Here is a 26,781-nt window from a genome sequence, read left to right as displayed (position 1 = left end):
ACCAACGTGGAACGGGGCCTTCTGATTGGTCCGCGGCGCCTGGCTATATGATAATGATATTTAAACGAGTTTTCAACTTACCTTACTTACGTTTAATACATACGTAGAGAGTTTAGTTTTAATACATACGTTACGTCGGTCGTGGTTAGATATACAGGTAATAAAATACGGCAAATAGCAATTACACAAGCAACTTTCTCGTATGATTTTGGATTCCTAAAATCAAACCCAACTACTAGTTGACGTACTTAGAATGTACATTACAGAATGACATGTTATGACGTTTATACAAGGCAAGAATATTGCACGACTTAAACCCTGGAAGGCTTATTACTGATCGTAAGACAACTTTCTTATAAGACGTCTTCAAGATGGTGAACGTCTCCAGGTTCGGGTGCGATGTTCTTCGAATTCTGCCCGTCGCTTTCTTGGTATGGACCGTCGGTATCTACAACACTACCGATGGTGACTGGTTGAGGGTTTTGGTTAGTCTTCTCAATGTAGCTGATGCCCTCAGGGTTGCCGTCCGCCTGCTCCATATCTTGATCTAGTGAACATACAATCTTATTATAGCCCAAAACACCATCAAAAGTTATAACGTCTTTATAACTTAAAGGTCTGTATCCGTGAATAACTTCATCAGGTTGGCAATTATTCATATAGTAAGGTTCTTTTAGCACAACCAGAAAATAACTTACTTCCGACGTTTCGGTGTCTGTCAGACACCATCATCAGGGTGGAATGACGGGAACTACTTCTTGTTGCTACTTATAGCCGATGTAGGTGGCGTTGCAGCAGCAAGAATGCCATCCCAGACGTGGCTCAGCTTGTATCCCCCCTCGTCTCTGTTCATGACTGGCACTGATTTTCTGATCCAAACTGCTTCTTTAATCCATCGAGTTCTTCTGTTTTCCTCTCTGTCAATGACTCTTGCCCCCTCCCAGTCTATTACGCAATTGTTTCTATGAATATGGTCTGTGACTGCCGATTTGTTCTCTGTTTGTTCTGCTGCCTTCTTCTGAGATCTTGTGTATGCACTGCCTTTGCTGTTTTGTGCCTCCTTTTTGTGTTCTTCAAGTCTGGTGTTGAAAGTCCTGCCCGTCTCTCCAATGTACACCTTGTCACAACTTTTGCACGGAATCTTGTAGACACAGTCTGTTCTCTCTGTGGCATTCTTGCTGCTGCAACGTCACCTACATCGGCTATAAGTAGCAACAAGAAGTAGTTCCCGTCATTCCACCCTGATGATGGTGTCTGACAGACACCGAAACGTCGGAAGTAAGTTATTTTCTGGTTGTGCTAAAAGAACCTTACTATATGATTAAAGGTCTGTACCTATGAACCATGCCTTTTCCAGTCCTTGAATGTAAGGCCACACTGACTTGATTTTATGGATGACATCCGCGCGCGCATTGATTTTCGCCTGTTCTAAAGAAAAAGGCCACACATTACCCCATATCAATCAGAATTTCATGCTTACCGTAGGACCTGCTCTCCAGGGTAGAGGGGCACATGGTCAGGGCATGAGGCCACTGCACCCTTGATCCCTTTTTTTTTCTTAAATGGCATTACAAACATGATTGATATGGTGACTATTGTCTATTTATTAGTCTTACTGGAGGTGAACATATTATTAAGACAAACCAAACCTGGGAAAGAATGGTTTGGATGTTTAGTCCTGTGGTTAAGCAGCACTTTTTTTTTGCTGAATTTTTCAACTTTTTTTCGCCCGCGCGCATTAGTTTTGGGGTCTCCAGAGGATGCCATTCATAAATTTATTACAGTAAGGACATTTGAAAACATCCAATATTCTGTATATTTAAGCACATATATATATTATTAGCTCATGCTAAGGAATGGGACATCTCTGTTACTATAATGACTGAGAATGATATTGTTTCATACCAACACAGATGGCCATAGACATAGGTACAAACCTTCGTCATTGCAGGCAACCGATTTGTTGATGACGTACTGTCGGCGGACGGATACAATCTCCTGGATTAGTGGTACGAGGATGAGGAAAGCGGCTGCAATGTAGGCCCAGGACTGAGACACGTTCACCCAGTGTTGGAACTGACCTCCGTTCATGACGCCGACCTGTATAGGAAATTTGAACATTTAATGATAATAACAGGTTTATAACATTACCTGTTATCATTTAATGATAACAGGTAATATGACTCGTCAGCAGGTGAGGCATTTTTCGGAGAACTCAATCGGGTCCTAAAAGTATTCAGCACTTCCCAATGGAAAGCAATCAATATGCACATGAGCATCTTTGAAGCTCATTCAGACATTCTTGGAATTGGTCACGTGTCTGGAGAAACGCTAAATTAATTTTACCGTTGTCTTTTCTCATCTGTATGCCCTTCTCTGTCTCTGTCTCCTGTCTGCTTTCTGGCTGTCTGTTTCTCTGTCTCTCTATCTCTCTATCTCTCTGTCTCTGCCTCTCTCTTTCTTTCTCTCAGTGTCTCTCTGTCTCTGTCTCTCTTTATCTCTGTCTCCAACTGTCCCTATCTCTGTCTCTCTCTCCCTCTCTCTCTCTCTCTGTCATACCTCCCTCCCCTCTCCTCTCTCTCTCTCCCTCCCTCCCTCTCTCTCTCTCTCTCTCTCTCTGTCTCTCTTTCCCTCTCTCTCTGTCATACCTCCCTCCCATCTCCTCTCTCTCTCTAACTCTCTCTCTCTCTCTCTCTCTCTCTCTCTCTCTCTCTCTCTCTCTCTCTCTCTCTCTCTCTCTCTCCTCTCTCTCTCTCTCTCTGACTCTCTGACTCTCTGACTCTCCATTTCTCCTACTTGTACATTGTTTAATCAACGCGGACAACATTCTTGTCATCATAGCCAGGCTATGTTACTTACCGCTAACATGCCCGCGGGCCAGAGTATGACCAGCACCAGGCTGATGCCCGTTCCCGCCGCCAGCGCTGTGATGCGAGGCTTCCTGCAGTACCGCCGAACCTCCGCAAACGTCGGTCTGTCGTTCAGCTTGTTCGCGGACTCCATCTTGTAGGCGCTCTGATGAAATTTACAACAAAAACAATACATTTCTTGACCTAATAAAAAATGTAGAGTCTACTTCTATTGTTAAGGATTCGGGTTATTAAAATATTAACTGTTACTAATTATGATTACCCCTCTTCGGTGGACTTGCATGGTTTGAGCGGCTGTTATACTTTATATTACAATGCTTGTTACAAGCGCTGCAGAGAAGCATTATCTACGTGAAAGAACGCTTTAGTCGCTAACCTGTTATGTAAGTCCCTGTGATTTGGAAGGTTTGCCCGAGAAAGATATAGGTCTTCTTCAACTCCTTTTCCTTTCAGATTACTTCAACACAGTATTGCACTTTTCCTTAGCTAGTTTATACCGCAACCTTTATTAGTTTTCATTGTCAGAACGCACAGGGTTCTCTCCAGAATTTTTTAGTATAGTGGAGGGGCTGGCAAAAATAACCCGAACCAACTCGCTGCATTTTTCATAAAAAAATGGGTTCATTTTGCAATGACAGAGGGTGTCAAAAAATAACCCGAACCAACTCGCTGCATTTTTCATTAAAATGGGTTCGTTTTGCGATGACAGAGGGTGTCAAAAAATAACCCGAACCAACTCGTTACTTTTTTTTATTAAAAATGGGTTCGTTTTGCAATGACAGAGGGTGTCAAAAAATAACCCGAACCAACTCGCTGCATTTTTCATAAAAATGGGTTCATTTTGCAATGACAGGGGGGTCAAATACTACAAGTACAATATATTATAATGATTTCTTTGTTGTGAAGTGGCTAAACGACTTGTTTTGATCATCGCCCATTCACAAGTTTTTGCAGACAATGCCGACTGGAAAAGTGATGCCACTTCGCACAAAAATCTGTGAATTTTCATTAATTTTAGCAAAACTATCCAAGAAAATAGGTAAGAAACACAATAAATTTTAAAAGTAGTAAAGTGGAGCTGGGCTAGGAGTATAGTGGAGGGTCTCCGTTATTCCATCCTCTGGGGAGGACTCTGACACACATTACTAACCTGATATGTTGGTCCCCATGGTTTAAGCGGGTTGTCCAGACTGCGCGTTTTCTCCCACTCCTCCTCCAGCTCCATGTTCGGGACCCGGAAGCTGCCCACCAGGCTGACGGTGGCGCACACCGCGCCGCCCGATAGAATACTCACCAAGTTCCCAACAATCATGCTCAACTGGTCTCCTATAAGTAGAAGAGAGTAGCGAGGGACGTTAAGTATAAAAGCCCGTGTCTAGTATTTTAATGATTCTCATTGAATTTTACAAGTGCTGTCATTTCCTGCTTGTCAGGTCTTGGATGATTGGTCATAAAATCCTTAATACTCTTGCATCTGATTAATCCCCAGCCTGTAATCAGACAGTAAAGTCAGTGAAGAAATAAATACACGAGAAGCACTGGTCACTAGCACTCTGGAACTTCAATGACTCTTTGTTAGATTCGATACGTTTGCCCGAACATTATACAATATTTCCCTTTAAAATTGCATGCTCTTTCGAAAATGTAAGTAACTTCTCTTCTTACCCTGGCGCCTTTAGGCTTAACAGCCTGTGAGTCAAATAAATCAGAAATAGCCCAATAACCAAAAACATACCTGTATTTTTTATGAAGTTACCACCCATCAGTCCCCCGGGCAGGGTTGCCGCCACCGCCAGCCAGCAGACCAGGCCCATCGCGCTCCCCAGGGTCGCCCCCGAGATCATCCCAGCCGCCGTGGTGCGCACCCAGAACAGTGCCATGCCGATAGGGATGACTGCAGCTCCGATCAGCACACCCATGAATAGATAAAGCCAACCCAGGTTCAGTCCTGTAGAAAATATCGATCCTCAACAATTTATCTTTGAGCAGCACACCCTATAATAGGTACAATCAACCAAGGTTCAGTCCTACAGGGGAAACATACGAAATACTTGAACCCTAATGAACAGCACACCAATGTACAGTTACAGGCAACCGAGATTCGATTCATTTCAGGGGTGGGGGGGGGGGGGGGGGGATAAACACTGAGCACGATTAACATGCAAATTTTACTACCGTCTTTCTGGTCTACATATGCTATTCATAAACACTCACTTCTTCCCTGTGACATTCTCAAGGCCAGGGGATTCTCGAAGGTAAAGATGACTAAAACTTTATGTCGCCCGTCGTCAACTTTCAGCTAGCTACCAAAACTATCTGCGGACTGATAAAATTATAGCGATCTGTCCAAGTAGGAGAGAAGGGATGTCCGGCCAAAGGAGTGCACAGGATCGTTTCTTGCTGAGAAGCCAGTTTGGGCAAAGTTAAACACAAGAGCAGCAACCGAGTACACGACAAACCTAACCGAAGAAAGGTGTCTAGTACAAGTCTATATCATCCGCCGGCCATTTCCCTACTAATCTAGAAGCATTGATTTAGGCAAGGACAAACAAACAGGGGCAGATATGAAAAAAATAAAATAAAAGCCAGGGGGCATTGGCCCACTCTACCCATGTGCCAAATTTGAAGTCATTCAGTCAATGAACGACGGAGATAACGTGTTTTGAAGATTTGGCAGGAGAAGAAAGAAAGAAAGAAAGAAAGAAAGAAAGAAAGAAAGAAAGAAAGAAAGAAAGAAAGAAAGAAAGAAAGAAAGAAAGAAAGAAAGAAAGAAAGAAAGAAAGAAAGAAAGAAAGAAAGAAAAAAAGAAAAAAAAGAAAGAAAGAAAGAAAGAAAGAAAGAAAAAAAGAAAAAAAAGAAAGAAAGAAAGAAAGAAAGAAAGAAAGAAAGAAAGAAAGAAAGAAAGAAAGAAAGAAAGAAAGAAAGAAAGAAAGAAAGAAAGAAAGAAAAAAGAAAAAGAAGAAACATTACGAATACAATATATTTCACCATATCTATGGTATGGCTGAAATATAACAATGAAGCTAATTACCTGCCGCGTCTGCCATGAGAACCAGCGGCACCGTTGCCGCCGTCACCACCACGATGTACCAGTTCTTCCTGCTCAGCAGCAGGTTCAGGTAGTTCCGGTAGGCTCCATGGGTGGGGCAGCTGTACAGCCAGTACTCCTGGGTCAGCTGATCTGCCTTAGCCGCCTCCTCCTGGAAAAGAAAATGATATCAATCTTTCTGGAGGCTCTAAAGATATTAGACCAGATACGAGATCATTGATATAGAAATGACCCTGCAGATCCACAGCAACAAGATAGGAGGCCCAAATGTACCCCACTTCAACCTCATGTCAGCACCTATCTTAAAAATCATGAAGATCACGGCACGTCCCAAACCAAAGATGTGTTCAAAAATGCTGCTTTAGTACCAAGGTCGACCAACAGTGGGCCCAATGTCGACCTACACACTAAGGCACAATAACTCACCCAACGCACCTAACAAAAATACCGCAATTATCCTTCCTGCGGTCTTTTCACATTAAGTCCGGGCCCAAAACAGTGCCCCCATCTTCAGGAATCTAATAAAGATATCAAGAGTGTGCCAATTTACTGTATGTATGCTTAGACCAGCGATATTTGTAAATATTTGTAATTCATTTTTGCTTCTAGAGAAACACAAGAAAGCAGCTTAGAGAAATAGAGAGTTTATGTATGTGTGTCTGTGTCTGTGTGTGTGTGTGGGCGCGCATGTGTGTGTGAAGTGGAGAAGTAGAGGGAGATAGAGAAAAAGAGCGAAAAACATGTACACGTACCTTGCATTGTTTGCAGCTGGACACAGGCCCACACTGACACTTGTCGGCCTGACGGAAGATCCGTGCTCGTCTCTTGCCACACAAGGTACAGGCGCTGTCTGACAGGTTCTGACGGTGACAGGAAATTAAACGTTTATCATGATTGTTGTAAACTACGTGAAACTGACAATTCAACGCAATGTTGTTTTCTTCGTGGTTCCTGTATATACTGCAGGTGCATGTATCGGCATTGTACTTTTCATAGGTTTAACACGAGTTGCGTATGTATGCGATCGTAGTTCTAGTAGATGTTTTACTATCCGGAAGATGCAGACAAAATCTTTGAAGATATTTTATCTTACGAAATAGGAAAGGAACGTAACTGAACATAGTCAACCTTTCTGAACATGGCCATGGAGACATAGTCTTTAAAGATGCTTTAACTTTGTGATGCTTTAACTTCCTAAGATGTGTTTCACCTTCTCGGTTGAGCTAAGACGGCCCATGGCCAGGCACGCTGGATTTGTGTCCGAGTTCGGGCGCGTGTCCCCTTTCCAGCCGAATTCGAACACGTGTTCCATGATGTTCCATTTCGTAATTCGAACCGAACGCGCGTTTGAATCTGTGGTTATTTGCGACTTTTCAACGTAAACAGGCACCGTAAGGACCTTTTATCCTTGGTGGGTGTCTGTGCGGTCAAGTTATGACATTTACGGCTTAAGTCCCAGCTCAAAATAACAGCATCGATCTTCATAGTACTCAAGTTTTACTTATTATCCCTTTCTTATCAAAATTGTCCGAGATTATTTTGTGTTATCATTTTATGTTTTTGACTATGGTGCATTTTCAACGAAAAATTGAAAAAAAAATGGTCGTTTCTGATGTTTTCGGCCCCAAAAAACAATATAATCCTAATTTAAAACAAAATAACCTCGGATAAAAATGATAAGTTTAAGGTTGGCTTTCATCCTTTAGAATATCATAATTAAAAGTCTTGTTTCCAGCTGGGACTAGACTCTAGACAGCTGGGACAACACTTTTTTTAACCAAAATGTTTATTTCTAACCCAAAATCCGGTGTGTACAAATACAAAATCACAAGTATTCAATGTGTTTAAAGTAGTACTAAAACTGTGTGAAGTATCATCGTAGTGCGACCGAGTAATCAAAAGTTACGATCGATGTATAGAATACTACTTTATTCCAGGCCATGGGCCGTCTTAAGCCAACAGAGTTACGGAACATCCTGTAAGGTTCTCAGTCAAGTTAACAAGACACGCGATCTAGATATATATGAGTGCATTTTATTCTTCTTCTCTCGTCACATGACCAACTTCCCCCCTGACTCCATCCATGAGTCCTCTCGCCTCTCTGGATGTCTCACCCAGACTCCTGTCTGACCTCATTGTCTTCTCTCTGACCCCCCTGGGTCCTACCATTCCACATACTAGTGGGGGGGGGGGCACTCAACACATTCATGCACTGTCTTACACGTGTTTATCTTTCGTAACACACTTAAAGATGCTTTACCTTTCTGAACATACAGACGTAGTCCTTGAGGATGTCGTACACGATGATGGAGGTGACGGCGATGATCTCAGCGGAGCCGGTGGACATGACGGCCATGAGGATCATCAGGAGCACGATCACCTGGCCTGTGTGGCCCATCAGCCGATGGACAACAACAGGGGCCACCAAACCTGGAACGAGGTAGACATTCAACCTAAAATGATTTTACATCCGTAAAGTACTAGGATCATCATCAGTATGATCATTAACCGGTGGACTACAACGCCCAGGGCAAACCTGGGAACGTAGAAATTAATATTGTTTGAACACTTAGTGACTCATGAGGATCATTGATGGGACAATCACCTGACCCGTGTGACCCATCGGCCGGTAGACTACAACGGGGGCCACTAAACCTGGAAGCGTGGAAAATGGTTCGAACACTATAGCTAGTGACTCATGAGGATGATCAGCAGGACAATCACGTGGTCCGTGTGGCCCATCAGCCGATGGACTATAACAGGGGCCACCAAACCTAGGACATAAAAAATGGTTCAAATTCAACACTAGGCGTCGTGTGTGGCGTAACTGGTAGAGCTTTCGACTCGGAATCTAGAGGTCCCGAGTTAGACTTGGGAACATGAAAAATGATTCAAGTTCAACATTATTGACTCATGATGAGGATCATCAGTGAGACAATCACGTCGTCTATGTGACTCATCAGCCGGTGGACAACAACTGTGGCCCAAAAACCTGGGAACATGGAAAATGGTTCAAATTCAACATTAGTGACTCATGAGGATCATCGGTGGGACAATTACGTGGTCTGTGTACCAAACCCTGGAACGAGGTGGAGACCTATAATGTTTCTACACTGCTGAACCACGAGGATCATGAACGGGATGATCACGTGACCAGTGTGGCCCATCAGCCGGTGAATCACAACTGGGGCCACCAAACCTGGAATGATGTAGATACGTGTTTCTACATCCGAAAAGTATGAGGATCATCAGCAGTATGATCACCATCAAGGGCCACCAAGTCTTGGAACGTTGTTCAAAGGTAAAATGTTGATTCATCTACACTTAGTAAATCATTATCAGCATGACAATGACATGTCATCAGGCCAAATCATCTGTTAGACAATAATTCGACTACCTGTCTAGGAACTAAGTATGGTGATAATACACCATAAATATATACCACAGTGTGAGTCAGAAGGAGCTCTTGAGCATATATGTTTCAGCTTGACGGAGACTGTGCCAAATGTGTGTTTCAAATGCCAATTATTCGACATTTCTTTATCTCCATTTCAAAGGTTTTTAGTACTTAAGATAGGTTATATCTATCTATCTATCTATATCACATTTTCTACCTATCCTTGAAAAAAAAACTTTCCCACCTTTGTCCACCTCCTCTATAGTCAGCAGTGCCTCCCCGTTGACTGTGCTGAGCGCCACGTAAGCCAGCCCCACGGTGGTGGCCATGGAGAAGGGGATGGCGAACCACGTCAGCCCGCCTGAGATAAACCCCCACACGCCCTGTGGACAAAGGGATAGTCAGGTAGTGATCATGAATACTTATACGTGTTGGGACTAGCAAATGAGTCTTCTCTTTCAACCAGTAGTCTTTGTCGGAGATAAACTCCCAAACGCCCTTCGAAGAGATAGTCTGGTATTGATCATGAATACGTATATGTCTTAGAACCAGCAAATAATCTTATCTTTCAACCAATAGGCTGAGTCGGAGATGAAAATCCACAGTCCCTGCAAACAAGGGTAGATATTGGTGCCCAATACGCATGTTAGAGGTATAATAATGTTCTGTTAGGTTAGCCTTTAAATTATGTCCGTTAACGTCAGAGGACTGACTTAAAGCTTGATCACAATAGCTATTCTATGTGCATGCATGTAATTTTTACAACCTTATCTACATAATCATAGATGTATGACTTTAGCAATGTGTATTGTTAGGAGATCATGGTTTTGGGTTCGTACGTCATGAGAATCGAATGGTTTACTCTTTCCTCTCTTTTAGATGGAGACAGGGACATGTCTGAGGTAGAAGATTGTTCCCATCCTCTCGATTACACATATACCTAGCATAAATGAATGTCTTTGAATCTTTTAACGGCTTCAACTGATTTATTTATCTATTTATTTATTTATTAGGATTCTCCATATACAATGACAAATGGAGGCTAAGGCGAAACAGGTGTCAAAGGTCACCTCTTCAAAGCCGCCATACACACATGTTCGCACATGCTTACACACGGCGGGGTTATACCGCCCCTTACGGGGTGATATACCCTTTCGCTGGCTAATTTCAAGACGGGGATGCGCCAGGTCTCCCGTTCGGGTGATTTTGAAGTGAATCACCAACTCCAGACAGAAGGGTTTGCTCCATCTCACACCTTACCATCGCACGTGTGGGGGTTCTTTAAGGTGCATATGCTTTCCAGTGTTAGCTATCATCGTTTACTTTTGTGTTATTTTCCGTTTCAGGACCAACCATCAGCGGGCAATGATTTCGATAACTACGGGCATAAGATCTAGATATTTAAGGTTTGATGTTTCAGAAACATGATATTGAATTGCTTTCGAGACCCAATTGCAGGAGCTCATTTAAAAGCAGGAGTGCGCTTTTTTCTTCTCAGCGAACACTAACCTCCAGTGGTCTTGCTGCCACAGTGCTCTGCCAGTACGACTGATCACAGAAGACGGCTCCGAAGTTCCCGATGATGTTGATGACACCGAACATGAGGCCCCCCGTGGAGAAGAAGGTGAGATAACTCTGCTCGCTGTTTCCGGCCGGACCACTGCTGCACGACAGTAGGTCGTACACCGTACCAACGTCACCTAGAGGGTTCTGCTGGGTGGATCCGTCATCAGAGTAAACCTAAAACAGACCACATTGGCAGATAAACGCAAAGGAAAATGACACTATAATATTTTTAGTATTCAAGTGTCATACACTGTCCCCATATCACCTCAAGGATTCTGCTGGCTAGAGCCGTCATCAGAGTAAGCCTATCAACCAATGTATCAATTGACTCTTTCTCTCCCTCTTTCTCTCTCTACCTCTCTCTGAGTCTCACTCACGATATTATCTATCGATATATATTTCTCTCTTTATATACATGGACAGATGATATAAATATAGATGTAGATATAAATACATATATATATGTCTCTCCTACTTTTTTTCCTAAATGTTCTCTTTTCTCTTCCTTTTCTGTCTGTCTGTCTCTACCAATCTAACTTCTTATGTATCATGTATAAATAATCGAAATCGTAGTCATAGTATAGAAAGGCAATTTTTTTTCCATTTGTACCGGTATACCAAGACAGGTGGTGTTCCAGACGTCTTACCTGATAAACACAACCACGTGTTTAGAAGGCAGATTATGTTATGTTATGAGCAGTTAGCACTAATACAAATCTACATAGGCGATAATGTAAAAGTTAGCAAGTTCAGAGTGTCATAATCTCATCCGTGAACATTCCAGGTCATAAGAACTCACCCCACACAGCAGCCCGCTATCTGAAGTGTCCAAAAGTCTAATATCTAAACTTTCTGACCGGTGCAACTATTCCTTGCCGCCATCTTGCTTTTCATGACGTCATTTTTGGGACTCAGCACTTCAAATTAGGGGTCCGCACAGGCCGAAAAGATGGACCAAAACCTAGTTTTTTGGCCGAATCTGAACATCTGCAACCTACACTGTCTCACCAATATGAAATGTACTTACATTTTCCTGCTAAAAGTCGAAAATAGGCTACAATACTGCGCCTGCGTCAATTAGGGTCATTGCCCTTATGTACTACCGCAGAGGAGCCTTTATGTTCATCAATTGATCCTTAACTTTACCTTCCAAAGGATAGAGATGAGGACGCCGAAGATCAGGGCAGTGTTGAAGTAGGACACGTAGAAGGTGGCACCGAGTCCGCCGATCAACGTGTAAGTACCTGAAACAAACACATCAAAATAGTATCCTTAAAAGTCTAAGAATATATGTGTACAGTCGTATAAACTGCAAATCTGGGTAAAACAAAAAGGGATGGCTTATTGATGCATTTGCAGCTATCATTAGGGTGCTGAATGTTAGCCGTAGTACCATAGTCAGTAGGCCAAAGAATTGCCGTTTAATCGCTCGTGTTGAATTCATGAACTTGCCGGGTGGGTGTTACGAGTGCGACACAAAGAATTTAAAGGTTTTCCAAGCGTCTTTCTTATATGAGCAAATACTGTGCAGCTAATACGTCAAATGGTTGTGTTGAAAGATCTTTCTTAAAATCAGATTTGTAAGTTCTAAGCTTTCATATGCCAACTATTGAAGTAAAACGTATATTCAAGGTTCCCCCACCTATGACAGCGGCCAGACAGATTGCGGCCATCTCAGTGGTCAGTCCGTTGACCAGGCTGGTCATGGAGGCAATCCCGCCCAGCATCAGCATGGTGGTCACCAGGACGTTGGTCAGCAGGGCGAAAACACAGTACACGATGTGCGCCTTGGCACCGAAGCGGGCCTTGATCACCTAAAAATAAACAAATGAACAAAACATGTAACATTTGCAAGCAAGTGCATCATGTTTCTGACGACTACAGAAGGAAAATATGACGGGCTCTGATCTTCTAGGGAGGGAGTGATAGAAATAGATAAATACTAAGAGTAACAAAAGAAGGAACAACGGAACGAGTAAAAACATTAATGGCCATTTCGCCATTTTGTAGAGCTAGTGTGGAGTATAGCTAGGCGACTGGTGCAAAGTATCGCTAGAATTGCTCAAAATGTGATAAAACTATGTGAAAGTTTGGTATAATGTCAATCCTGAGTATATATTCAAAAGTTTCAATGGTAGATCCAATGCATGTTTCTTGGCAACGGTTGCTAGGAAACAGATTTGAGTAGAACGACCTCGACATAGATATAGTTTTCAGAACACTCAGAGTTAGAAATGCGGAGCCTGGCACCCGTACAACCATTCACCGCTATGAGTCAGCAAAACGATCGATATTCATCATTGTTATACCCATTTGCCAATACCCATACGGGCACAGGAATGTGCAATGTATGCATTCTCCCCTGTCCTGCTGAGCCCGTTTATAAACGGGATGGACATATCTAACCCTTGCCATGCTGAGCTGAATTGTTATGAGTTGGGGGTATTTCTCATGTAAAAGTTGCATACCACTACGAAACCCATCGAATGGGGGAGAAGATCTGCAGCAGCAGCACAGAATAGGTCAAGTTTTACTTACCGACTGAAGCCATCAGCTCTGGGAGGTTAGATTGGCCAAAAAGTCGGCAGCAGCACAATGTATTTACGATGCTATAAGAAAACACCTGTACCTGCAGGTACGTCTTGGCTCCAGGTGCCTTCATCTTAAGCTCCACGGACAGGATAGCGAAGACGATGATCTGCACGGAGGCGCCGGCAGCGTACCAGAACGGGCCGCTGATACCGAACTGGAATTGAACAGATTATTGTACAATTCATTAATTTACATGGCTGTTATGGTATAATGCTACAATACGTGTCGTCAGCAATTGGTCAAACTTTCCTGGAAGGTTTAAAGTGCCCACTGTCACAATGTATATGGCCTCCTTTACGCCTCATACAAATTAATCCTGTTTAGTGTCCAGTATTGTAACTTTGTCCAGTGAGACGGTATGGCCGAGTGATTCAAAAACTACCTCGCACGATTGATCAATTGGTGACGACATATATCCACAAGGTCACGTGTTAGTAGGATCACATGTCAGTACGTAACTCTCGCAAGTTAACGTTCTGAAGTGAATGGTCATCAGTATTGATCCTGAAGAAGGCAACAGTGGTCCTTGAAAATTTTATACGTGTGTACTTTAGTGTTGGACGAAAGTTTACCATTTTGCTTTGATTACTAGCAACACAGATGAGCTTCTAGTCTCTACCAGACTCCGGATCGCTGGAAAAATCGTAGAAATGGAAGAAATAGAGAGGAATACAACCGGCCAGGGAACAGCTCGCGTGCTGTTCTCTGGCCGGTTATATTCCTTTGGCCGGCTTACTCCTCTATTTGTTCCATTTCTACGATTTTTCCAGCGATCCGGAGTCTGGTAGAGACTATGAGCTTCCGTGATGATTGTGTGACTGTCATATACTGCGGTGCAGCCATCATGATGCGTTAAAAACTTAAACCTGAAGCATAGTGCAGAAGCGATCCGACGCATTAAACTGGAATCATTGTGCAGGAACGGTCCACTGCAACAGGAACTGGAACAGAGATATTGCATGTTTGAAGTCACTTGACTGTAATATGAAACAGCGCAGCCATGTTGATGCGCTAAAACAATAGTGCGGAAACGCTCAACTAAAATCCGGCATTGTAGTGGGGTTCTGAGTAAGACATTTTCGTCAAAATCCTGCAAGTCTTCATAGAACGAAGACAGTGGTTGAAGTCGTGAGATACGTATTTCACACCTTACTAGCCACCACACATGCTTGTAACACTGGGGCAGTCCAGGTCCATCGTGACACAATAAATGTTGTGTAAGGGTTTATAAGATTGCTACATAGTGTAAGTTGTAGTATCAGGGTTTATAAGTGTGTTCATACCTTAATAGCCACCGTGCACGATCGTAACAGTATTGTGTCCCAGATCCATCGTGACACAAGAAATATTTTGCAAGGGTTTCTAAGATTGCTACATAGTGCAAATTGTAGTTTTAGGGTTTGTAAGTGTGTTTCATACCTTACTAGCTATAGCCACCGTACATTACTGTAACAGTATGGTGTCCCAGGTCCATCGTGACACAAGAAATATTGTATAAGGGTTTCTAAGATTGCTACATAGTGTAAGTTGTAGTTTTAGGGTTTGTAAGTGTGTTTCATACCTTACTAGCTATAGCCACCGTACATGACTGTAACAGTATGATGGTCCAGTTCCATCGTGACACAATAAATGTTGTATAAGGGTTTCTAAGATTGCTACATAGTGTAAGTTGTAGTTTCAGGGTTTGTAAGTGTGTTTCATACCTTACTAGCCACCGTAAATGACTGTAACAGTATGGTGTCCCAGTTCCATCGTGACACAATAAATGTTGTATAAGGGTTTATAAGATTGCTTACATAGTGTAAGTTGTAGTATCAGGGTTTGTAAGAGTGTTTCATACCTTACTAGCCACCGTAAATGACTGTAACAGTATGATTGTCCAGGTTCATTGTGACACAATAAATGTTGTGTAAGGGTTTTTTTAAGATTGCTACATACTATTAGTGTAAGTTGCAGTATCAGGGTATATGAGTGTGTTTCGATTCACACTTCACTAGCCACGGTACACGACTGGAGTAGTTTAGCAGCCCAGGTCCACTGAGACACGATAGTTGTGCAAGGCTTTATAAGCACGCCACATATCATATAACTCAGTTGTATGGTTAGGAGTCATACGACTGATACAGTTTCCTTACGAGCCACTGTACACGACTGTAACAGTGTGACACGGGTGTATTGTGATTCAATATATAGCTGTGGTGTGAGTGTTTTTAAAACTGCCATTACCGAAAGGGGGTCATAGCATGCGTAGCATAACACATTACCTAGTTGTATGGTTAGGATTTATACGACTATTACAGTTACCTTACTAGCCACCATACACGACTGTAACAGTTTGGCAGCCTAGGTCCACTGTGACTCGATATAGTTGTAGTGTAAGGGTTTGTAAGACTGTTATATATACATGTAATATATTGTATAGTTGTAGAGTCGTGGTTCGTACGTAACGGTTGTTACATTTATTTATTTTTAGTTACATAGTTATAGTTACATAGTTACCTTACTAGCCACTGTACACGACTGCAGTAGCGTAGCAGCCCAGGTCCACTGAGACACGATAGTTGTCGTGTAAGGGTTTCTAGAATTGTTGTATAGTTATGTGGTTATAGTTTAGACGAATGCTACATACCTTACTAGACACTGTACACGACTACAGCAGCGTGGCGGCCGTGTAAGGGTTTCTAGAATTGTTGTGTATAGTTGTGTGGTTATAGTTTAGACGAATGTTACATACCTTACTAGACACTGTACACGACTGCAGCAGCGTGGCGGCCCAGGTCCACTGTGACACGATAGTTGTCGTGTAAGGGTTTCTAGAATTGTTGTATAGCTGTAAGGTTATAGTTCAGACGAATGTTACATACCTTACTAGCCACCGTACATGACTGCAGTAGCGTAGCAGCCCAGGTCCACTGAGACACGATAGTTGTCGCCGTCAGACCCACAGACACCTGACCCCCCGCGTCGAAAGCCGTGTCCAGGTCGTTCTGGTCGTGGAAAACGTACTTCCGGACCAGGTTGAAAATATAGGCGACGAACCCTGTAAAAAGTAATAAAATGTAGAAAATTAAAACGAAGAGAAATTATCATCCTAGGAATAACGATTGACTTTGAAGATGTAAATGATCATTATTTAAGGGTAGTCGTCGCTAATACCGATGACTTAAATGTATGACTGTTGTTCTATGTTTAACAAAATGACTTGTATAATTCTTAACGTGAATACAGGCATTTTTCAAAAACCCTGAAACTCGTGAAAATGCAAGCCTTGGGCATGCATCTATGGTTTCAATAGTATCTGTCTTATATCTGTAATTAATATAGCAAACTAATTAGTGATGTTTGTCTAGTAAACGACTGTGAAGGCATTAATTTTTAGTACTAGGATTTGCTACCGACTTTCATTCTATTATTCCGGTAACGGCCATGTGCAAAGGATTCGGCAAATGCTGACGTGTATATGACTGATGCGAGACGGAGGTTCGCCAGGCCTCCATCCGGGTGCTTTTTAGTGAAGCGCTAGCTCCAGACAGAAGGATTAGAACCGTCGGGGTAGGTTACTTACCGCGATCCCGCAGCTTAGTATCTACTCGACAATGCGTGCCCTTGGAATTTCAATAATACCTTCATTGTGCAACAATTGCACAAGGTACAAAGCATAGATACAAATACACAACTTAAGTTCTATAAGGCTAATCTACTTAATACAAGGGTATATAGTATGGGACGAAAATGGTCTTTTACAATCATTGGAGGGATTTCTAGCGTCTACACATTCTTTGACATATTTTCCTATGCATTACATACAGGGGATTTCACATGCCATGATTTCTTTAAATTTACTATCTAATTAGTCGATTGAGAGACAAATCCCGGTATGTAAGACAATAGCCTATTGACCTAAAGTGCGGCTTTTCCACCTGCAGATGCAGATCAAGGATAGAAAATGGTATAAAAGGTAAAGTTTAGGGCCCGGAAGCTAGTGTTCGATAGTCGCCGTGCACCTGACGTTGTACCCTTGGGAAAAGCGCTTTACACGACCTTCCTCACTCTACGCAGGTGTAAAGACGTACCTGAATTCGGTCGACGTCGGGGAGGTAAAAGGAAAAATTATCTTTACCTTCTGTCTGTACTTCGTACGTGGCAATGTTGAAACGACGTTACTAACTTGAGTGCTGTGCCACATTGTCCTCGTCTGTCTTCAAGCAATTTTTCTTAGATATGTATATTTACGACGGATTAACAACTAGCACGAAATTATCTCTCAATGGATGCACTTTAAATCATCTAAGCTACTTACATTATACTTCCTGTATAGAGCTAGTGATTAGCCCAGTAACAAAATTGCATGTGCCACATGGCACCAATTACATAAAGGCTGTCGTTCTTATTTTGCAGGAACTAATTTAGAAGCAACTTACAGCTAGCTGTCCAAAACTGTGGACAATGATTGCTTTCTATATATTTGTCGTTGATATGTAATGAAATAATAATTTTTGGTTTACTTGAAGACGGTCAGGACAGAAAGCCATTCATCGACTCATGTAGTGAAGCACTAACTGCAGACAGAAGGATTTGTACCATCGCACACTGAGACATGCCCCTACTCTTTTTCGAAAGGTATGGTGAGTTCCTTAACATGCCTGTTGTGTGGCTCTCCTCAAACACGGGACCTAAATTTAAAGTCCTCTCCGAGGGACGACCCTAAACGAATTGAAGGTAATTACACGCCTGATTGAAGTAAAAGAATGTGTTGAGTGCCTTTCCTGGGAGAACAAGATCGGTCACACGATAGGATTTGAACCCGGGACCTCTAGGTCCTGACCCAAACACGTTAACGTTCCGCCACACGATCGCAGAGCTTATCATTTACTTGAGATTGCGTGCCCTTGGAATTTTGTAAACAACTTTACGGAACTATTATGGTCTCTGTGCACGGATACACACAGCCTCATTTACTCTTCTTGCAAAGAGTGTGTACATCCGCGCCCCCCGTCCATCGCTGAACAGAGACGGGGGGCGACACAGGTTATCTGGCATCTAGGACCTTCTGCTGCAGTCGCGTGTCTCCCTCGTCACGTTACGGAAGCTATAGCAAACAGGTTCATTCCTGAACAAAATTCGGGGTAAGTCTCAATCAATTTTAGTGTTGGTCAATTAAAGTTTAGTTTATCCGTAATGTCATTCACCAACACAGATGGGCTTTCATGCTAAAACTTTACGAAACAGTGCATTGACCTAAGGACTAAGGTACATGATAAGTACGGCTTCTCCACCTGCATATACAGATTAAGCATACTATAAAATGCGCATTGACGTCGGATTAAGAACAAACACGAAATTATCTCTTAATGAGTGCACTTTAGGTCAACTAAGCTACTTACATAGCATTATTACTTCCTGTATGGAGATTAACACTGTAACACGTGTCGTATGGGTTAGCCTCCAAAGTAGTCGCATATCGCGGCCGTTTTGACTTTGCACTTTGTTATTTAAGCAACTGGATCTGATTTTGGAAAATCAAATCCAGGTCTAGTTGCTTGAGTAACTGCTTTTGGGCGCATCTAATTACTTGGGTGTCTAATCTCCATCGATGTATAAAGTGTCATATAATTAGATGAAAAGTCTAAAAGACGATTTTAAAATTTTGACAAAGATGAAAATCCCGAACCTATACACGAGACTAGATATGGTACGACGACCTAGATTCTGTTATACGAACTACTAAATGTACGTAATATCCCTTTGCATCATATTAAATAGACTGCCTGGGGGTCGAAACGTGTAACCTATAAAAGGTCTTAGATGTGTTATTAACGTTAATCTTTTAATCGTGAGGCGTAAGTGTATACGCACTGGCTACGTATTTTAAACACACGTGCACTTTACGTAGAGCACACCTGGGGGCACTTTGCTCAGGGTATGGATAATACTTTCTCCCTAATTTTTCTTAATGAAATAAATCGCGAGTTTGCTAATACAACCATTCATAGAAAAGCCCAGGATTCAAAATTGGGCCACAACCTGTAAATTTTATGGATGTCATCCTATGCAGAGTGCAAAAATAATGAGACAGGGCGAAAATTATCAAGATGGATAAAAACAACACAAGATGGCTAAGTTTTAAAAAATAACACTACGATTGTCGTAAGAAGAATTGATATGAAAAAAAAATAACATCGCAACTAACAAGGCATTCATTCCTGTATTAAAGAAGTGAACTAGTGTAGTAAAAGTGATACTAGTGTGGTACACTGGCATCACTTGCCAAGCTAGCAAGTACATTCATGTCTTCCATATTGGTGGCACTTTTATAACTATCCAACACGTATAACTTCTGCAACTAAAGCCATGGCTAACCTTCTAGTGTCGATTCTACAGGTATGATTATTGAGCTTTAACACAACATGTTTGTCAATTCGGGTCTATCTGACCATCCCCGAGATTTTTTTCTGAAATCAGGCAAAAATTAATGGGCTGATGTTATCCATACAATTTACTTGCTGTTGCCTTAGATCCAACACAAAGGATGCGTCCTCATCAAAAGATCGGAATCTGTTTTGTTCAGCTTGTATAAATTCCCTTCAGCTTCACAGGAAAGCGGTGGCAGCTTTTAAAATTTCATCGGATGACTCGCATACCCAAGCCATATATAAGATATAATTGGAAATCCATAGATGCATCGTTGACGGTACATGTTATTGGATAAACCTATACCTTTTGTAATCATGTTCATCTCAAGAAAAATATTCAAATTATTCATAGAAAATTTCAACCATTCATATCATAGCAAACCATCCGATTCAAAATACATGTAAGATTCATCTCAAATGACACTTCCTAATCGAAAGATGTGGCTAGCGCTCCGATTTTTTTCAGCTTTTAAAAATGCCTTATTTTAGTAAAAACACCTGTTTCTCAGGCAAACGGTGACAGCCAGGAGTGGGTACCGATACTATGTTTTGATACAAAACCGTTTTTTTGTTGTTGGACCGGTTGTCCGGAAAAATACCCACCTGCAAAATTCAGTTTACCGACTAGAAAATTAACAGATTGTACCGACACTATGGCGGCAAGCGTTCACGTGTTTTTAGGCTCATAGGTCCAAGAAAATGACAAGAAGAAAGCCATTATTATAAAGTTTCTACATACAGTCAAACTTGATCTAACTTAATATTACTACAGAGGCAATTAGCGTTGTTTACGTGAATGTATAGGATATTCCAACAAACAGTTTCCCTTGTAGCAAATGACCATTGTTTTGAGTATTGCCCATTCACAAACAAACAGGTCCAGGTTCAGGTCCGGACCTGGACCTGATTCTCTGGACCTGGACCGTACCTGTACGTGAATTTTCTGTACCGGTACCCACTTCTAGTGGCAGCTATTGATATTACAACGGGTGAATTTGTACCCGGAACCGTGTATAAATAGAATAAGATATGATTGTAAACCGATCCATACATCGTTGCTACGGTTCCTGCTTTAGGATAAACTTTAGATTACATCATGTCTTTTGTTATAATGTTTACGTCAACGATATTTTTCATTTACGCTATCATGCATCATTCCGTGTTCCAAGAATTGAAGAGGACATTACCTTGATAATAACAATTATGGCACATTATAAGTCTTTACGCATTTCTGAGACACATTTCTACATTGTCTCTATACACACTTACCCACCGAGGTATAGCAAAAGTGATGGCGGAGTAAAAAAATATATATATATACCAGATTCAATTGAAAAAAGTGCGCAGATTGACTTGCGGGGTTATCACAGTTATTACGAGGGGTGATCAATATGTTCTCGGCCTAACTCAGAAATAATAAGCACAACTCAAATTTTGAGGCACAACTTTATAGTATGAAGTCTTTTATCAATATCCTCCAAATTACAAATCATTGGAGTCATTACTTTCCAGGCATTCGTTTTATGCAAATTAGAAGGTCAGTGGCGAGAAAAAGAAGGGTGAAGTGTGATCAGACAATTTGACCCGCACACCTCAAGGTTCAGATCAATTGTCCACTTTTTTTTCGTTATCCCTTACCTAACGTTACTGGGTGTCGCCTGCAACGTAATGATCACAATAATTTGAATTTTGGTACACATTTATATAAGATTTTATACAAGTACGTGGGATTATCAATAAGTCCTCGGTTTTGCGGAGAAATAATAAGCACAGCTCAGATTTCGAAGCATAGATGTCAAGTATAACGTCTTATATAAATCTGTACCAAAATTCAAATTATTGTGATCATTACTTTGCGGGCGACACCCAGTAATGTTAGGTAAGGGAGAAGGACAAAAACGTGGACAATTGACCTGACCTGATGTGGCGGGTCATCTTGCGCTGCTGGAAGTCAGACACCCAATTTTTTTTGTTGCTTGAAATAGGAAGAGAATCATTATCAAACATTTTGACAATGTCTTTTGTTAATTTACGGCATGGGGAACTCGACCCACACATGTCTGATCACAATTCACACCACTTTTTTTATCGCCACTTACCTTCTAATTTGCATAAAACGAATGCCTGGAAAGTAATGACTCCAATGATTTGTAATTTGGAGGATATTGATAAAAGGCTTCATACTATAAAGTTGTGACTCAAAATTTGAGTTGTGCTTATTATTTCTGAGTTAGGCCGAGAACTTATTGATCACCCCTCGTATAAGCACAAAACATATCTTGTCTACAAATTCAAGTTCGCCTCTACTGAAGTTAAGCGTACTTCATTCAATGCGAATTGTTCTTCATGTATTGCGTCAAGCTGTGGACACGATACACTCTGGGTACTATTCGCAAATTAAGAACGGCTTATAATAATGCCTAAAGAATCTTGTTCGCATATGTAAGTAATGAGAGTGCCAGCCTAAAGTTTGTGTCAATGGGAGTAGACACCCTTGATGCCCGTAGAAGGAAATTAACTCACTATTTTGTCACTCGCCTCTCCAACTCGAACAATGGTATCATTAAGCTTACAATTCATTCAGACATGTTCACTCTCTGCAACTGGTAACACTATGTCGATCTTATCTACAAGCGGTAATGCTTCCATATTGTATATATTTTTAGCATCATCATATTGTATCCCACGGGCTGTACCCACTCTGTGTTATATGTACATATGTCCCCTGGTTTTTAATTGCATGAAAAATATATGAGCCGATATGAGCCTGTAGTGCCTGAAATAAAGAATTAAAAATATATCTTTAATATCATACTTGTAATGTTCATGAGGCAACAGCAAGTAAATTTTATGGATGACATCCGCGCGCTCATTAATTTTATACTGATTTCAGAAGAAAGAAAAAAAGAAGAATTTTTTCCTTCTTCAGGGATGGTCAGACCATGGTCAGATAGATCAAAATGGTTAAATAGGCTGTGTTGTAACCTAATAACTTAATGTAAAATTGACACTAGAAACCCTGTAGCTTTTCGTGACTGTAGTTGCAGAAGTGAAACTTGTTGGATAGCTGTAAGAGTGGCACCGATATTGAAGCCATGAGTGTAGTTGTTAACATGGTTAGTGTAAGGACGTCCTTGGTTAGCGATACCAGTCTACCACGCTAGACTACCGTACTAGTGCACTTCTTAGATACAGGAACGAATGCCTTGTTGACTGTTGTGCCATATTTTGTCACTTTGATTCTCGTTACAACGTTTATGGTCGTCTATTTTTTTTTTTTGTTGAAAATTGCCATCTTGTTTTTTTTTTCACCCTTCTTGTTTTTTTTTGGCGAATCTAATTTGTTTTTGCAGTCTACAAAATGTTATCCATGAAGTTTACTTGCTGTGGTCAGACATGAAAAAGTTGAAATCAGTCTGTATGCTTTCATGGTTCCTCGCACGACAGTTTATGTTACCTACCAAGCAATGTGCCACGTACTCCAATGCCAGGATATAATTATCCGTCTGCTCAGTGTGCAAGTATTCTATCTCCTGTTACATTGTTTTCCTAAATGCTCAGTAAAATTTGGCAAAGCATGTTCAAAGAGATATTGTTCGTTCATTTTTATTTTACCAGGGTTACTTTTCGCCAGTTTAGGCGTTTTTCAAAGTTCCCTGGGGGCAACCCCAGATATAGACCATATGTCACAGGATTTCAAACAAGAAATCTTTTTAAAAAAGCTGTGCCTTGCCGCGTATTTTATGTTATTTTGGTAAGTTAGACTAGATTCTACGCTTAAAAATCCCGAGTTCCACATGTCGCCCCCCCCTCATTATCATAATTTATGTCAGATGAATTATTGGCACATTAAACAGGTTTTGTAAAACTTTTTGACCCACAATGAATATGCATTATTTTTTATTACAAACTAAGTTCCTTCTGATGCAATTTGTGATATATATTTATATAAACATGGTGAGTTAAAGCGTAGATTTATTACGCTGGACCACATACAGTAACATGCGTCTAGAAGAGCGTTTTAATACTCGCCTGGAATGTACCATTGTCTAACTAAGCCATGAATCTCGGCAAGGAAAGAAGGGCCTTTGGAAGGGGCTTTGGAAGGGCTGGGTTAAAAGGTCCGTCCATTGATCCATGGAAAAAAGCTGGCGTAAAGCCTTGCCTGGCGGCAAGGCAAAAACATAACACGTCATGTATAGTTTTAAAAAGAAGCTGGAAGATACCCCCAAGTCTTTACGCATTGCTACCTGCCCATTTTAACGAATGCACATTCATGGCAAGTAGAATTAAGTTCCAGTCTTGTTTTGGCTGGTTTAGCTAGAAACCTTAATGCAAAAAAAGAATCAAAGGCCCAAGATATACATATTTCGTCCTATTGTTGGAACCACATCCAAATGATTCAACGGATACCGAATGTAGTTGTCAAGTAAATGTAATGCAATGTTTGTACAATAATATACATTTACTTGTAAGTAAAAATAATGGTAAATCTGACTAAATTCAACCGGTGTTATGGCGTGGTCATATTCATCTTAAGTAGTCGTACCTTTTTGATGACGCGTCGATTTTAGGAGAAGGCTGCGACAAAACTAACTCCGGAAAAGGATCAAAGACAGCCTTTTGTGCAATAAGACAGCTAAAGTTCATAGGAAACATGCATAACTATCTCGGCGAGAATGCCCGTAGGTTGTAATATCTTACGACAATCGTGCGACTTACATGCATATGATCGGACACTAACAGCCATTTTGCGTAGTCCATCAACTTCGAAGCTACAAGGCTGTTAAAATTCTATACCTCTATTTTGTTCTATATGTAATATTTATTGCCATACATTGCATCCTGTATGATTGTTATGCAATAAATTTTTCCTGTGATCGAGTCCTTATTCTCAAAACAGAGTCGGGGGCTAGAAGTGGCTGCGATTTTTTGTCTGGGTGGTTAAGACCAAAAAATCGCGGCTTGTTCTCGCCCGCCCACGGATTGCAACCTCTGCCTGGAAAATATGTCGTTTCATCGTTGTAAACCGATGGCTTCGGATTGCTGTAGAACCGCAAACTCAGAGTCTCCTTTGAGACGGACGTCAGTGTTACTGCCCTCCTAGAGGACCTGCAATGGCCATCACTCTATCGCGACGTCAGGACGCACGACTAGTAATGATGTAACGTTACAAGATAACCAACGGTCTGGTGGCCATTCCGTCTACTCGCCTCGTACCAAGTACAGAACTCTCCGACGCAGGTGTGACGCTGCAAAGTATAATTTTTCTCCTTCAGGACTAACGGTGGGTACCGGTCCAGAAAATTCAGCTCCAGGTCCGGTTCAGGTCCAGAGGATCAGGTCGCTAAATCTGTTTTGTGGAATATTCGACTCCCACTGGCATTTTAAAATCCTACAAGGCTAGCTGCCTCTGTACGATTGACTGTGAAACTTGGTAGAAATGACAATTGACTCTACTCTACTTCTCCCTTGTTTTTTTCTTCCACGGTAAGCCCCAAAACATGTAAATGCCTGATCATATAATCTGTTCATTTTCCGATAGATCCAACATCCGGTCCACCGATTTTTTTTCATGTCCGGTTTTTCCGGACCGGTCCAATAAGAAAAAGCGGTTTTGTACCGGTACCGGTACCCAGGCCTAGCCAGGACAATTCCCGACTGGAACTGCCTATCCGCCCACATTGTTGACAGCCCCTCACTGGACACATTCAAGAACAAGTTGATGTCATTCCACACCACGTAGTCCAGGCGCTGCGCCTCCTCCGTCTGCGTGATATTCTTACCAGGAAGTTTGCAGACTATGGGCTAGAACTAGAGAATATAAGGCACTTACCTGCGAACAAGCCGAACCCTAGGGTGAGTATAAGGGCTTCTCTCAGCTCCACTAGTGGTCTGAAGTCGCTCGTGCCGGCCGCTGTCCCGTTCCGAACCTTCTCCACAACCTGATCGCACGGAGAGTCGTCTGAAGCTGAAGGGAACGCCAGACACAACACCACCAGGGCGATCGGTATCGCTTTCGCAGTCATGTTCTTGCCGCGGTGAGCAACACTCAAGATAGACGGTTTTTACCAATTATTTTTCACTTTGCTGAAAGGTTAGATTGCCGCCGTTTCCCTAGTGGACATGGTTGAATACACGACTTGTTGTCAAATTTCTGTTCTTACGTTAGTCTATTCAGTTAGCTGTCATGCTCAAGCGTATATCACAGATTGCTATTTGGTCCCAAAAGACGCATTGAGTTACTCCTGTCACTAATATAATCTGCGTTGATACAAACAGAGCGCGTTGATACAAAGAGCCCACTTATGCGTTACCTTTCGCCACGCCCCACGGCGGATGGATACATGATTTGTTTGTTGTAAAACATAGTTCCGGGCAATGCGTTATCAGGCATCATCAGCGCCACCTGTCTGAAAGAGGAAACTTTCTAGTCACCTCTCTTGTTCTATGGACTGTGTACTAGTAGTGCATGTATATTATAATTATTGTATGTCCATACATCTTGAAACTATCTAATCTATGTCATTCATTCATCAATTTATCCAATCTAATCCATCCATCCATCGCCGTCTTTCCCTCTCTCTCTCTCTCTCTCTCTCTCTCTCTCTATCTCTTTCTCTCTCTTTCTACGCCTACATTCTTTCTACTAACTTAAATACCCACGATCTGTGAAATGATCAACTTTATTGCGTAAAACAACAAGATCGAATTAACCTTGGTCCAGAATTCCTCAGAACATACATCAAAACACTATATTATTCATAAATCTAAGCTCTATCAAGTAAGACTACTGTTCCTATACAACTATACTCTGTACTATTATACAACTATAAAGTTTTGTCAAAGGTTATTACATGTATAACAATTTTTGTTGCAATCTACTCTGATTCG

General features: G+C 41.6%; 1 protein-coding gene across 1 annotated transcript; it reads right to left on the bottom strand.

The window, feature by feature from the left end:
* Positions 1 to 353: 353 nt before the first annotated feature.
* Positions 354 to 25,916, bottom strand: LOC118411118 (urea-proton symporter DUR3-like). The gene is made up of 15 exons (XM_035813154.1): positions 25,724 to 25,916; positions 16,339 to 16,520; positions 13,512 to 13,628; positions 12,525 to 12,696; positions 12,029 to 12,126; positions 10,826 to 11,056; positions 9,561 to 9,699; positions 8,180 to 8,349; positions 6,672 to 6,779; positions 5,902 to 6,070; positions 4,606 to 4,818; positions 4,021 to 4,196; positions 2,860 to 3,015; positions 1,938 to 2,100; positions 354 to 547 (listed from the first exon to the last, which is right to left on the bottom strand). Exons 1-15 carry the CDS (start codon positions 25,914 to 25,916, stop codon positions 354 to 356), a joined length of 2,481 nt encoding a protein of 826 aa, XP_035669047.1.
* Positions 25,917 to 26,781: the final 865 nt, after the last annotated feature.

The sequence above is a fragment of the Branchiostoma floridae genome, chromosome 3, assembly GCF_000003815.2.
Source record: "Branchiostoma floridae strain S238N-H82 chromosome 3, Bfl_VNyyK, whole genome shotgun sequence".
NCBI lineage: Eukaryota > Metazoa > Chordata > Leptocardii > Amphioxiformes > Branchiostomatidae > Branchiostoma > Branchiostoma floridae.
This window is presented reverse-complemented; position numbering and strand designations above follow the sequence as displayed.

Coding starts and splice junctions, on each gene's coding strand:
- LOC118411118 (XM_035813154.1), bottom strand. CDS start 25,916: ATGACTGCGAAAGCGATACCGATCGCCCTGGTGGTGTTGTGTCTGGCG. Junction 12,697..13,511: donor GAGCCAAGACGTACCTGCAG/GTACAGGTGTTT, acceptor GTTTATTTTTAG/GTGATCAAGGCCCGCTTCGG. Junction 2,101..2,859: donor GGCCCGCGGGCATGTTAGCG/GTAAGTAACATA, acceptor TTTCCTATACAG/GTCGGCGTCATGAACGGAGG.